Here is a 15,653-nt window from a genome sequence, read left to right as displayed (position 1 = left end):
AGAAAAACTGCCCTATAACAACTTAGCTTTGAGCTATCCTTCCTTTCCTTTTATGGTCCATAATATCACTGCAGAGACGACACATTTTTGTGGGTTATCCAGGAAGTTAGCACCGCTGTGGTTCCCTCGACAAAAAGCCTGTGGCAAACACAAGTTTACGATACTTTTTGTTTATCAAGACAATCTTCACAAAAAGACACCACTTTTATGATTTTTGAAGCTATCGCAAAGAAGGGAAAAGCTAATGTGAGGCTATAACTGAACTACAATGCGATTGCATGGCTTCAGTGTCACCACCAGTAAGATGCTCACTACACTGTACTGTACACACTAAAAATACAGGCAAACATCATCATCATCATCACTGGGATGGTTTGTTTGTTTGTTTGTTTGTTTGATTGTTTTTCTTTGTCACTGACAACATGTGACAATGTTGATGTGATGTTTTAGTCCTGATGGTGTTTTCCGTCTTTGAGTATGTTCCAAATTATTTATCACTCATGCAGGCCACAAAGCCTGGAGCTCAGTCAGCACAGCTGGGACTGAGGGACGTGCACACAGACACACACACACACACACACACTGGTTCAAAGATAATAGATATCTGAGGACGCCAGAAATGCTTCTTTAGCTGAAAAATCTGGCTCCTCAAATGAAGATAACAGATTGTCATGTCTCTGGGGTCTCATTATACTGATCTATTCTCTGCAGCCCCGCGAGATCCTGATCAATCGATTAATCGCTTCTTTTTCTGCCGCTTTTCCCTGCTACCTCTGTCCCAGGGAGGGAAGAAGGGCAAAGATCAGGTCGATGCCTGAACGGTTATTAGTCCAATGATTATGAACGCTTCAGTCAAGGTTATGAGAGCATTGCAGAGGGAGGGAGGGTGTGCTGACAGGCAGTAAACAGTGCAATTACATAAACATATATTTATGTTCACCCTCACAGATTTATTATCGTTTACAGCAGACACACAGGATATGAATCTAACTTGTGTCATCGCAAACGGGTTAATACTTTAACCATGTTCCAGTTTCGGGTCGCAGTAATCAAACATTGTCTCCTGCAATGTTGGGTGAATATTTCTTTCTCAAATCTACATTTTTCTGAACATTTCACGTACTGATTAAGTCAAATCATCCTTTGTATGGACTACACCCGCGGTATGAAATGACAAATGGCCTGCAGGAGCTTCATATGACCCTCATTAACACCTCACCTAACACCCTGCGCTTTGCCTGTAATGGTGCCTCAGTGGATCTCTAATATCAATGTTCTCTAATAGCAAACACTCTGCCCTTCTGTCTGCTTTAAGCATGATGGATGAGAGTCAGCATACAAACAGACGCACGCACACACACACACACACACACACACACACACACACACACACAGAGGCAGCTATGAGCCAACTTCATCACGACCTGACACAGAAAAAGTGGCTTGGCAGCTGAGCAGCTTCTTGGCCTTTTGTGACGGTCTGTGCCATTAGCCAAACAACACAGCGTCCCTTTATCCTCTCATTTATTACAGACCTGTGGGTCTCTGGAGCCCTGGGAGGAGAGAGTGAAGAAGACCTCAACTCCAAGAGCTTCGAGTGGTGCGCAAAGTGGTGCCAGTTGTCAGCGCCGTGAACATTTGGATCTCTTTGTTTTGGATTGAGTTTGGAGGAGTTTTCAGTGGCTGAGCCAGTTGGAAGGGTGAGACTTGCTGCCCATGGCACCAACTGAAGCGAGGAATGGCAGAGGACAGAGTCACAGCAGAGAGGTAAATTTCAGAGGATTTTTATTTTCATCTAATTTTACTTCCTAACAACATACATGGTGGCTTTTTATGTCCATATTGTAACTATATGATTATAATAGACCTGTCTACAAATGAAGGACATTTAACGTTACCTGCATATTACATCAGAGTAATATCAGTGGTGGAAAGTAACTTAATACATTAATTAAGTACTGTATTTAGTACATTTTTGAGATACTGGAACTTTACTCTAGCCTATATCATTTTTGCTACTTAATACTTCAACTCTAACACAATATAAATACTGTATTCTTTAATCTACTACATAACAAAGTGCAAGTTTGAGGCACTTTTAACTTACTTAGGCTTTTCCATTTTCTGCTACTGCCACTCATTCACCACATTTTGGAAACAAATATTGTAATTTTTTACTCATTACTTTTATTTGATAGCTGAAGTTACTAGTTACTTTGCAGATTGCCTGCTGCATCAGAGCTAAACTAGCATATTTTAAAAATAATTTTCTTTATTCGCAATCGGATAAAAGAAATTTTAAAAAATGCCACTGATTCCAAAAATCTGAAAAATTCTGAATATTGGATTCAATAATTGGTTGAAGAATAGTATTCAGTATATACATACATGCAAATATGTATGATTTACTTTTACTTTTGCTACTTCAGAACTTTTAGTTCCAGATAATGACTTAATCATTATATTTATTATCAGATAATTTAATAATTTTATACTTGTGTATAAAATTATTAAATTAAAACCAACTTTACTTTTATTCAAGTATGACTTCTGGGTACTTACTGCTTTGCAGATTCAGATCATTAATATAAATAATAATAAACAGATAAATGATGTTGCTTTATTACAGGCTACAATAAAAACTTTATTGACCCTTCACACACTTTATGAAACAATCAAAATGAGCTCTACCTGTAAAGCAGCAACATTAAAGTGATGTACACATCAATGCATCAGTAATTATGATCCAATAATACATTGAATTCTTTTTTTATTCTGAAATGAGCCATTTTGCATTATGAGTATTTTAGAATAGTATAATTCTGAATGCATGACATTGAACAGTATTTCTACCCTGTGGTACTTTTACTGAAGTTAAAGTTCAGAGTACTCCTTCCATCACTGCATCATAAAACATATGCACATAATTTTGTGGGACACAAAAACAGTTTTGTCAAAAGTACCCAAAAATGAAAGTCCCCCTATTAATGTATTCGATATTCAGTGTTTTTTAACTGATTACTGATAAAAATAAACACATTTTAAAATGTGCTACAGCACTTTGGCTCTGATGCAGCATGTAATCTGCAAAGTAACAAGTAACTAAAGCTATCAAATAACTGTAGTGAATAAAAAGTACAATATTTGCCTCACTGCATAAAAGGTTTGCAGATAGTTTCGGGTTGTGTTTTGCATGTTGTCATGTCTGCGTCGACGGCGCCATCATGTGGTTGAAACACATCAAGACACTGAATCTGAACCATCCTGCTTTGAGTGAACGCTGGCCTCACACTGCACGTCTCCCTCTCTGTCTCTTTCTTTCAGGTGGCTGAACCTGTCAGCATGCCTCCTGAATCATGCAGATGCAAGGGTGACCTCGAAGACATACTTGGCATTGTGGGTATTGTGGGCACATTTCTCAACCTGCTGGTTGTGGTGTTAGTGTACGTCTATACACCTATTTGACATGCCTGCACACACTGGTCATGGATGGACTTGAAGCTGTTGGATGGTATGGACAGATGTAGAAATGGGAAATCTTCTAATTGATAGATGGATGGAAGGACAAGTAGAAGGACGGGACAGCGTGCTTTGTACACAGAAGAGAGTTGTAGTAATACAATACACTTATCACACATATCAGGCCTATTGTATCAGTAGCAGTCTATGATATTGTTAATGTTGAGGATAATTTACTGGTATTCAGTCTGATACAATCAACCTTTGTAGATGTAGTGGCAAAATATACACAATCACAGAAAATTATTTTCATACTCTTTGTTTTCTGTCTGTATTTTTGTTTTTTTCTACATTGTTTTTTGGAAATAAATGTATATTTATAACCAATTAATTTAAAGCAAGAATGTTCTTCCCAGTTGTTTCGAGTATCTACACCTTTACCTTCATTCAAAGCAACATCTGTGAAAGAACCACCAGGGCAGCAGTGCTTCTTTAGCATTTATTTGATATGACAGCTGCAAGAGTGACAGGAAATGGTTGAAAGAGTGGGGGAAGACATGCCTTAGTGCATGGGCTGTCCACTCTACCAGGTGATCAATGTCTCCCAGCACACACACACTTACAGACTTTTGGCAAAAGAAATGTAAATGACTGAGATAAATTAATTTTACACAAGGAAGAAAAAAAGAAACTGCCTCATTGAACTTTCACAGAGGAGCATAAAACAGACAGCAAAGGATGTGACTTCAAAATAGTGAAACAGTGCACAGTGGTTTAAGAGATTGTATTGAGTTATATTAATATTTACAGCAAGAAAAGGGCACATTTTACACATTCCTATGTTAAACGTATCTCAAAACATGAAATGACAGGACCAGTATTTTCCTAGAATCCTACTCTTTACAGAAATATCCCCGGAGCTTTAAACACAGGACAAATAATCCTCATACATAAATAAATATATATTGTGTGACTGTTAAATATACACATTTGTTAATTTGTGTAGGCACTGCTTGTTAACAATGAAGTAAAACCAACATGTTGTTCTTTCCAGCTTGAATCCTACTCTAATATCAGGGAAAATACATCCATGCATCCATCCACAATATATATATTTTAAATACATATACTGGTTTGTTTCTTTAAGGTACAGGAGCAGTGTTATTATTTGGATTGTTGATGTTTATATCAGGCAGAATTTGACAGCTGGTGATGATGTCAATCTTCTCGGACACAGCCTTCAGGTCGTCAAGGATTAATCGGATGCTGTGGGAGGCGTTGATGATGGCGCTCTGCGAACCATTCAGCTGAGCTGTCGCACTTTGCACCTTTCACACAAACAATCAGAGTCAAACAACCACAGCAACAAAACTACTGAAATGAGGGAATGTTGGTCACATTCAGTTATCTGTTACAAGATACTTATCATAGGGTTGTTGTTAATTCTGACCTATTCTATTACCGATTTCAGTATGACTCAAAATGATCTATCTAGGTAGTGTAGTAGGAGGCACATATCTTTACATGTTTCTATTTCTAATTAGTTATCATATATCATAGGTTCACGTACATATTTTACATTTTATATGTTTTTATTTTAAAATACTCTCAATTCTTGTTATCTATTCTCTATTTTATATTTTCTTAAAATTGATCTATGCATTAACATTTCTTTTCTTACAGGAGCAACTGCAACTTATCCCAATTTCCTCCCTCAGTGATCAATAAAGTATTTCTCTTTTCTAATTCTTCATTAGTCTGATTACTTTTCTTTTATGAAGCAGAATGTTAAGTGTTCAAATATTCTTAATCAGTGCAGTGGTCTTTGTAGTAAAGATGTAGCATAAAGGGCATCTATGATATGAAGTGTCCTGAGTTAAGCACATCTGTGTACCTCTCTACTGGCACTGCCATAAACCTGCCGTACAGCCTGTCCCACGTCAGTATACAGCCGCATGTTAGACTCCTGCAGCTTCTGTTGTAAGAGGGTGTCACCTGGAAACAAAGTTACATACTGAAATGACTGACATCCAAACCGCCTTCCTCCAGTCCAATGTGTGGACTCGAAGGTCCACTTATCAGTTTTTTCAGACCTTTCAACCACATCCCTAATAAACTGAGCCTTGAGTTCAGAGTGTTCTGTCACACATCATGTAAAATATTGTGTAATTTTGTATCCTCACCATGTGGCTTGTGTGTCGGGCTCGGCCGGTCCTCCACTATCGACTGTATATCAGGATGGTCTCTAACCACTATAAGTGGAGGCAGGTCTCTCCTGAGTATCTGAGTGCTCTCCTGGCTCACTGTAGAGGCTCGGTCCGCCTGCTCCTCTTCACCCTCACTGTCTGTTTCAGACGCCTCCCCAGGAACCTGACAGCATCCAAAACCACAGACAAAGCACATTGTAGCTCCATGACCAAAGGAGGGGTGGAGACATTGTTTGATTTATATGAATTCACTTTAATGCCATCGCTCTCAAACACACACACTCATGCACACACCCACATGCGTGCACACGCGTGTGCACACACGCACACACACACACACACACACACACACACAGGCAATGCCTACAAGACAACCTTGGTTCCAGCTGTGGCAGTTTGGGGAGCAGGCATGGAGGTGATGTAGACCTCATCATCAGAGTCTGTCTCAGAGGCCTCGCCCTGCACCACTATCTGGTACCTGTTTGACATGACTGCAAACACACACACACACACACACACACACACACACACACACACACACGTACACACACACACGCACAGACACACAACGAAATGTCGTTAGCTACACTGAAACAAATATGTAATGTTACTGTATGTAAATAACCGGAAGTGACACCGAGAGCAAAAGGTTTCCCCAAATCTGCTCTCAGTACAAGATAACTTAACCTTAGCTAAAAGCTTAATTTCTAAAAATACAGTTAAAAAACACAAAACTGTCAAACCTCCTCTGAGATGTCAAACACAAATCACATGAGCAATAAGGAAGTAGCTTGTTGTACGCCACCCAATCCGATCAGAGACAACCGGTCATGTGATACGTGACGTTTCATAACGCGATTGGAAGACGCGCACCATGTACTCAAGAGCCTGTTTCGAAATTAAATCGGCGTACGCCGGATATCAACTTGTGCGCAATTTTCTAATGTGTTTCAGGCGCCACTCGGGAACATATGTTGTATTACTGGACGAACAATTTTTAGCATGACCTCATTTTTTCAAGTAGCATATTCCCCACCACCAACGGGTACTTTTCACGTTACTCAAGGGGTTTGACTCCTGTTAACTCCGCCTAAATGAGTCCCGAGGAGTACCCTGGCATTAATATCGAGTGCAACCAAAGAAGCCGACTTGTTTACGTCGTGTAGTCTAAAGTCATTACAGGTACAGTAGCGTTAACGTTGTTTTATTATTTCTTATTAACTGCAACGTATGCCATACACAACGTTACATGTATTATACTTCTCCCCACTATCTCTCTTATGTCGAGACAGGAAAAAACTGGTTACCACCGCCTGGAGAACGTTGCTAGCAAACACTAGCTAGCTGCTTTTGGCTAACTATCTAGCTAAAGCTAAGCTGCCTGAGACGCGGGGCTTATTTTGTGTTTTGGAGCACAGCTAGCTAGATAAAGTGAAACTGTTTCATGGTAGCGTTATACTGGCCTATATAATCCCTTTTCTGTGTTTGACAGGAATGGCAGACGAATCTCTGTTTGACTTTCTCCATATGGAGATCGTGTCCCATGTTTACAAGGAGCAGCAATCCAGTAAAGGAGAGATGGACAACAAGGTGGGTTCAGTTAAGACATGGAATCAATCAGTTGACACATAATTTACAGAAAAGCTTTAAACGTGAGTTACACTGTTGTCTGGATTCACCTTGCACCGTGATAACCACTGATTATATCTGATTATAACATGGTAGTCTCAACATGACCATTTACAGGACAGGCCATAAAAATAAACATACACAACTGTACGTATAAAGCTAATTGTTGTCCACTTACTAATTAAACCTCTTTACTGTCGTCTCCTCAGGACAGAGCTGTCTGTGTTTCTGTCCTTGAAAGTATGGGCTTCAGGGTGGGACAAGGACTCATCGAAAGGTAGGTGGACACCCTCATACTGTATGTGCAGCAGTTAATGCTGTGTGACATGCATCCTGTTAAATGTCTGTTTTGATGTTTGCTCTGTCCAGGTTGACCCGGGACTCTCCCAGTTTCAAGGATGAGTTGGATGTAATGAAGTTCGTCTGTAAAGACTTCTGGACGAAGGTGTTCAGGAGGCAGGTTGACAACCTCAGAACAAACCATCAGGTACAATCAAAATGTAGAGGGTGTGGACTGGCAGGGGAAATAACGAAAAATGGCACACCACGCTTTGGGTTGTGGGTGTAGTGTTTAGCGGGTTGTTGATCAGCTACAATTATTTCTCCAGTCACTGAGCTTTCTGCTGACTGACTTAAGTGTATATATTTTATAATAATTATATAAAAATATATATTTATATAACGCCTGTTACATCGTGATGCACAAAAGTTATGGAAGTAAAGGCTCCACTCCAAACCAGGCTTGGGATTTTTCACTTTGCAGACCTATTACATTCACAAAAATGCTCCGAAACACAAGAAAGCAGACCTCTTTAAATAACAGGAACCCTTATTGGTAAATTAAGGGATGCAAAATAAACAAAAGCATATTGAGCACTGGTTAAAATTCGGTATTACTGGTTGATACTATACATGTGTTTATTCTCTGCCATAGGGTACCTATGTTCTGCAGGACAACAAGTTTTCTCTGCTGACTCAGCTATCCAATGGAAAACAGTACCTGGATCAGGCTCCTAAGGTTAGTGTGCACTCTTTCTCTCGTTCTCTCTCACACACCACGATACGTTCTTACTGCTGTTCTTTTTAAAAATCAGAATCAATCGCATTGTAGCTACAATTAATTTCTGTGTGTGTTTTTACTTTTAGTACCTCGCCTTTTCCTGCGGTGTGGTGAGAGGAGCACTGTCTAACCTAGGTTTGGACAGCGTGGTGACAGCAGAGGTCTCTGTTATGCCATCCTGTAAGTACAATCTGAATACCAATCTATTACAGTTTTACACCAAAATTAGCACAAATATGCTGTTTTGTTTTGTTTTTTTAACACGGCTAAGCCCACTAAAATAGGTGGTTGACTCCTTTCACATCGTCTGTGGACGAGTCGGCCTGACTTCAACATCTACAATGCGCCAGAGAACAGGGAAAGGTAGAAGGCAGCATGGAGGCCAGTGACAAAGAAACAATGGTTACTTTATTTTACATTTTACTTTACTAAAAAGATGTAAAAGTATTTATGCGCCAAATTACAATCAGCGCTGAAATTGATAAATACCTGTGACTACTTCAGAGTAATTTGACCCGGGCATAAACACAGATTATACCCTTTCTCACCGAAGACAAAAGCCGGATGTTAGTAGGTGTCCGTGGCTTTTGTCCAGTGTGAAAGTGTTACATGATTGGTAGAGTGAGGTGACATAACATGCTCATTGGCTATCAATAATCGCATAATGGTTCTTACTCATGTGAGGAGTCATACTGATTATGTGGTAAATTAAGTCAGGACATATTGGTCAGATTCATAAGGGCATCCTTCGGTAACATATTCTTAAAAAATTTTTGATATCTCTATTAAGATCTAAACAAATGGTCACCTCTCCTATTCTTTGTTTTGCCAGGTAAGTTCCAGGTGGTGATCCAGAAGTTGTGACCTGATCCTCTCTGCTACCCTGATGCTGATGAACAGGGCCCTGTGGGGGTTCTGTTAATCCTAAAGTGAGGATAGTCGTCCCTGTCCAACCACAGAGACAATCAGACACCACCCTGATTTCTACAACTGGGTCAAACAGGACTAAGCCAGGTTCTGCTGACAACCAGGTACCCCTGACAGAGTGAGAAGGTTTAGCCAGGGCTTACCTTTTTCTTGTGGTACTTTGATACAGAACAAGATTTGTTGGATTCCTTTTGCGTCTTGATGTTAACATAGGTTATTTTGTCTTTCCAGCAAAATAACGAATTATGTTCTCAACTTATGTTTTCAATAAATAAGTGGTGCCTGGCCCTGACTCACCCCACTCGGCCAAGCTTGAAAAAAATAAACTGTCAGTGGCTGCGAATACAACAATGTGAATGTATAGTAAATCACACGGTAATGTAAAATTCTTTGTAATGTGTTGCAATTTTGAGACTTCAAATTGAAAAGACTGAGTGCTCATTAGGAAATAATTGCAAATTGAAAAGAAATTCAGCAGAATCTAGGATAAAAGACATAATTTTAGTTGATATCACAGGACTATCAACTGCCATAACAGCTCTTTGAGCATCCATCTAAATAACAGCGAGGGAGCAGATCAGATTCATTATTCAACGCGTCCTCTGCAGATTCGCTGAGTAGCTGTAACCGGCTCTTGGTGCTTTGCTCTGCCTCGTAGCAGATTGCCTTTAGGAGCTGGGTGTTCAATGTATGGTATTGGTAAAGAAATTATATAATTAGGTGTAATAACAATTTCTTGGCTTAGCTTTTCCACAATTTAAAGGATGACATCTTCTCGGTGAGCATCGCTTCGTTTCTGTGTAGCGATGTCACATTTCAGAGCTGACCACGTTTTTTTTAAACTAGGCTATTGTTTTTTGTGCCAAGATGTACATTTGTTGTCCTTTGTACAGCATTGATATGTAAACATATAGTAATAGGTTTTTCCTTGCAAATCTGATTGAGTCATTTGAAATCCCTTCACGTGGGTTTCTCATGGATTTCTTTAAATGAAACCTTGAGTCACCTCAAATATGAGTCGTATAACAGCTGAAAACACCAAGGCCATAGGTATGTGCTGTTTGTTTAATTTATTTCATACTGTCGACTACATATTTCCTATATTGGAATAATAATGTCGTGACAAGAACAGCACAAAAACCAGGCCAGTTGAACAAGAGACGACAGCATAGTGACATCACGATAAGAGTTCACCTCTCTGGTAGATGCTGTTGCCTCTTTGTGCCACTAGAGGGACACATAAAGCTGTCATTATTTTAATGTCTGTCACTTTACCAATTGTTCTACCTTATTCAAAATCTTTTGTCGTTTTTTGTTATTGATACAATTAATATGTGACAACGCAAAATGCATACATACCCTTTGCAGTTTTCCCCCCTTCATACTTTAGTCATAACTGTCTCATGTATATACTGTATCAATGAATCTGTGTTTCCTTTTCTCTTTTGTTCTCCCTTTACTTGAGAACACATTTCACTGTGTGCACTAGCAACAGCTTGTCCACTTCCCATCACCCCTGCTTAAGTTATTAATATTTCTTTCAAGTTGTTGATCCATATCATGAGCTTGGTATTAAGAGGTTGTGCTGGATGTGAGTGTACTTCACTTCTGAGATATATTAAAGTTTTGTCCCAGGAGGCTAAACCGTAAAGTCAAGAAAATCGTAAGTTAGTTTTTACAAGAAGCTTACCCAGGTTCAGTAAAATCCACCATCAGACCTGGTACAATATTTTTAGATTATTAACCCTCTGTATTTTCATTATAGTTACATTTGGCACCACATTGACAGTATGGCACTAGTTGATGTGTTACGGTGCTCACTCTGCTTTTATTTGTGTCTCTGCTCTAATAAAGTACCCCTGACTGTGTTCCAGTATTCCACTGCCATCAGTGTAATAGTTTTACACAATAAAGGTTGTTACAGGTAACTTTATTCATTTCATGTGCTCCCAGTGTGTCTGTCAGTGAAAAACTGTATTTCATCGTACATATGACGTAATGGCTGCTATCATAAATTGACCCAACTGACTGTTTGTAGTCACAACACTTCAGTTAAAAATGCACTGCGTAGTTTTGAGGAGGATATTTTAATTTTTAATTATTTTCCTCTGAGAACAGCTTGTTTATTCAGTTATGGAAAAAATAAATATTTCTGAGTTTGTATCATTACCTCATTAATATTGTAAATATTACATTTCTGAGTGTGAATTTCTTTTCCAAAACTACATAATGCCCCTTTAACACACAAGCAGATATCTTAGAAAGTTTGGCAGAAGTAGCTGCAATGCATGTATACTTGAAAATGTAATTTTAAAAGTTCATTTAAAAGTTTTTAACTCCTGCAAAAACATTTTGGCAGAGCATCAGTTAATAAACCCAGCGCTGATTGCTTCATTCCTCTTTGCTTCAAACACTGTCACAACATCTGTTCAGAGGCGTATAGTTTTCCACTTATGTGGAAACAATAGCCACCCTACTGTGTTTGTTCACAAAAGCCACCATGAGGCATAAATGGTTGCCATACAATGGAGGAGGAGGTGAGGAGAGAAAGAGAATGACATGGACTGCATCTTAAAGAAGCACTCCACCAATTTTACAGAACTTACTCATCATGGGGAGGTCCAGTTGGACTGTGAAAACAGCTGTAAAATGGCCTCTGTTGCTCGAGGGATCCCTTAAAGTCTAGGAAAAGAACCCTGGTGAGGTCATCTGGGTTATTTTGGCTTGGTTTTCGAGGGGGAAAGGAGTTGCCATTGGTTACATCATGGGAAGTGTAGGACCCATTGTTTTTGGAGCTTGACCCATGATAACGACTAAAAGTCAGGATACCTCGGCTTTTGCTGCATCTGTTTTGACCATCTAGCCCCCCAACTCCATGGAAGTGCAGCACTACATCGCCGGAGCGCTCCTTTAATATATTCTGAACTCCTTTGTCTGAAATTTCTGCACTCGAACTGAGTTATGTCCTTACCTCAATATGGCAGCCCTTGAGACAAGAGTTCTTGAACGAGCTTAAGAGTTTAAGAAAAGTTAAATAAGATCCCTGGTTGTAAGTAGACTGCCACTCTACCCCGGCTGATCTGCATAGTGCACTGTAGGTGACAGATATATTTTGAACATCTGTACAGTTGTAGGAGTGCCAGGAAATTAGAAAACAGTCTGGAAAATAGAGTTTGGCGTCTGCGTAAATGTGTAGCACCTGACTACAGCTCACCCCTTTGCCCATTTGTTGCAACCCATTAAACACTTTGCCCAAATCCTCTCTGGAAAGAATGGAAAAAAAAAAAACAGAAGGAGGGATTAGAGAGGAAAGCCTGGGAGGGGGCAGAATTGTAGAAAGTAGGTGGAGTGGAGGAGGAGAGGGCGAGACTGAGAGAGTGGGCCAGAGGAAAATGAGATGGGGAGAATGAAGAGCCTCTACAGGAGGCTGGAGGGAAATGAATGGTAGACAAGAGAAGTTTATTAGAGGTGGGGGCCGGAGAGGAAGCAGTGTAGGAGAAGAGGAAGATGAAAAAGGAGAAGAAAGGGTGAGGATGTGAGGGGCCTCTTGTACCTGTGCCTAAAAGTCTCAGAAACATTGTGGAGTGAAGTAATCTGGAGCTCTTCGGACAGCGAAAGTGCAGCAACAGCTGTTGTGTGCTGCTCTCTCTGCACAGCTTCGCTCCCCTTCCTCCTGCTCCACCCTGCATCACAATATCACCGGTACACTCACAAAGAGGAGCGGTGAATGGAGGGAGGGAGGAGGAGGGGGATGTTCAGGGGCTATAGAAGAAAGAAAAGAAGGTGTTGGGGGTGTGCAAGTAAAACCGGCATTCATTCCCTCAAATTGATGACTTGCTAAAATTCTGTAACAGTGTCCAAAGGCTGGCTGAAGTCTTTTGTAGTTTGACTACAGAGGCTCCTGGGTTAGGTTTCCTGAAGGCAGCTCACATCAGTCCACTTTAGTTTGTAGACAGAAACAAACTAACCAAATCCCAATGTTCAGTTTCAATATCAGTAACATTGAACATAAAACTGGCAAAAGTATCACAAGACTACGGAGTTCCTCAATTCATCAACACTCAAATAGACAAATAATGACTCAAACATTGTTTTGGTTTTTGAATCCTTTACCTTTAATACTGTTAAAAAGTCCTTGACAGTTCTTTTCATCCTCTAGCAGTACATCTGTGTAGCGACAACCTAGCATTTAGACATTCAACACACAAATCCTTCTTTGTAGGAAAACGTCCCTTTTCATTTGCAGTTTTGCTGACATTTCTTCCACTGTGTAAACTTGTTTTTCAGTCTCTGAGTCCATTGAGTTTGCATCTGCAGCAGGGCTTATATGAGCCGAGCCTATATGAAGTAGGCTATGTATCGCTATATATATTGGAGTAGTGGCCTATGCCAAATAAAATATTTACCAAATTAAATTTAAAATAGTTCAACCCTGAGAATTTAGTACTAGAAATCGTCTTAATTAAAGGGGCACTATGTAGTTTTGGAGAAGAAATTCAAACTCAGAATTGTAACATTTACAATATTAATGAGGTAATAATACAAACTCAGTAGTAGTATAAGAGCAGTATAACTGAATCAACAAGCTGTTTCTTTAGAGGAAAATAAGGTCCCCAGAACACTGTTTGAAGCTAGAAAGGTGGCAGGGTCCGCCACATATAAACAAGGTAAAACAGTATGAAACTGTTGTGCTTTAAGGTCAGTTTGTTTATTCAGTTTATTGAGTCATGAAAACAAAGACAGGTTTGTATATTTAGTTTGTTCAGGCATAAAAAATTCAGTCAATGAAGATGTTTCTCTTAGATTGAAAATGTCTTCCCCAAAACTACGCATTGTACCTTTAAAATAAACACTAATTACTAAATTTGAATCCAAAACGATGCATATGAAGGAATAAACGGATCAATCTGTGTAACTTTATAACATAAACGGGTCCAAACAAAGGTATAACTGTTCGTACTCTGTGAGAATCAATATCTGGATGTTTAACGGGTCGCTCTAACTTCTGATGTACTATGTAGCACTACAACCTGTTGTGTAGCGTCGGTAATCAAGACCAGCCGTTCAATGTGAAAGCCTCGACCGAGCTTTAATATTTGAACAACAGTGACCACTCTTTTCTTAATTTCATCCACTTGGGTGTTTTATGAATTAAGTGAGGTCCCGTGTACTAAACTTGCTAAAGCATGATGAAGTCTCACTGCCTCAAAAGGCCCCGTCTTAATTTCCTCTAACAAAACTGCAGACGAGCGAGTTGCTGTATTTAACAACCTGTATGATCTCACAGGATGCTGCCCACTTTCATCCTCTCAGATTGTCCCACTGTTCTTTATGTCACAGCTTCTTTTTCACAACTCCTTTTCTGCCCCCGCCATTACCTTTTTTCCCTCCCTGCCCACTCATTCAGCCTCCTCCACTCATGCATAGTAAGAGTGCGATTCTCTGTCTTAGTCTCTCTCTCACACACACACACAAACTTTGTCTCTTGGGGCCATATGTTGACCCGTGGTGGACCTGAATACAGCCATCTGCCTGCCTTTACTATGTCCCACAGGGCAAGAGTGTGGGAGAATGTCTATCTGATACAATACAGATCACACACACACACAGTGAGGAACCATACGAGCACACACATGCCTTTAACCCCTTCACGGCCACTAATCACTCCCAGACAGCCAGCCCATCTCATGTTAACAGTGACAAGATAATAGCTCTTGTGTGTGTGTGCATGAAAGAGAGATTCCTGGAGGGTCAACCATGAGCATGCATATGTAGCCCCTTTTTTGTTGGACATCCTGAATGGTGGAAAAAAAACAAAAAACTTCTTACCATCATTACTTTTCATAAAGTAATGATGCTTTATTAGTCCTCTCTAAATCATTTTAATTAAGGTAGTCTGGGCCACAATTTCGTTTTAAGTACAAGACAATTTTCCTAATTTCACTTTCAAATGTATTATGAGTGTACTTCCCCAAATGTGGCACCAAATAAAGTCTCATTAAGCTGTGTCAAGCGCCTGTTCCCTCACCCCAGTTATAGCAAATTAAACTACTGCACAGCTGCTGGGCAGAGTGAGGAAAGAGCAGAGGTGAGGGGATGTTAATTGAAGGAAAGGAGAGGAACAAAGTGAGGGAGGAAGGATGGATTCAGTGGAGGCAGTGAGGGATAAGGGAAATGGGTGAGAGCCTAGGATTGGTCAGATTAAACCCCAAACAAAAGACTTCTTATCTCCACATGAAATCTCAATGGCATGACTACACACACACAGACACACACACACACACACCAGTGTCTTGCTATCCTTCAGCAGACTGGCTGTAACAGAATGACAGAACAATAGCTGCTTAAATTATTATTTATTAAAAATATAA

The 15,653-nt window shown here is 39.9% G+C and overlaps 2 protein-coding genes across 2 annotated transcripts; one reads left to right on the top strand and one right to left on the bottom strand.

Annotated features, from left to right (window-relative positions):
* Positions 1 to 3,944: 3,944 nt before the first annotated feature.
* On the bottom strand, positions 3,945 to 6,496 carry bloc1s3 (biogenesis of lysosomal organelles complex-1, subunit 3). Its single transcript, XM_084350186.1, has 5 exons — positions 6,410 to 6,496; positions 6,042 to 6,157; positions 5,643 to 5,829; positions 5,354 to 5,454; positions 3,945 to 4,787 (listed from the first exon to the last, which is right to left on the bottom strand). Exons 2-5 carry the CDS (start codon positions 6,153 to 6,155, stop codon positions 4,602 to 4,604), a joined length of 588 nt encoding a protein of 195 aa, XP_084206312.1. The 5' UTR covers positions 6,156 to 6,157; positions 6,410 to 6,496; the 3' UTR covers positions 3,945 to 4,601.
* Positions 6,497 to 6,601: 105 nt separating this feature from the next.
* trappc6bl (trafficking protein particle complex subunit 6B, like) lies at positions 6,602 to 11,215 on the top strand. The gene is made up of 7 exons (XM_084350745.1): positions 6,602 to 6,848; positions 7,159 to 7,256; positions 7,505 to 7,572; positions 7,665 to 7,782; positions 8,230 to 8,313; positions 8,442 to 8,535; positions 9,188 to 11,215. Exons 2-7 carry the CDS (start codon positions 7,161 to 7,163, stop codon positions 9,217 to 9,219), a joined length of 492 nt encoding a protein of 163 aa, XP_084206871.1. The 5' UTR covers positions 6,602 to 6,848; positions 7,159 to 7,160; the 3' UTR covers positions 9,220 to 11,215.
* Positions 11,216 to 15,653: the final 4,438 nt, after the last annotated feature.

Source organism: Pagrus pagrus (genome assembly GCF_965226575.1).
Source record: "Pagrus pagrus genome assembly, chromosome: 4".
Classification (NCBI taxonomy): domain Eukaryota; kingdom Metazoa; phylum Chordata; class Actinopteri; order Spariformes; family Sparidae; genus Pagrus; species Pagrus pagrus.
The sequence above is the reverse complement of the archived record's forward strand: the minus strand, read 5'-3'. Positions and strand labels throughout refer to the sequence as shown.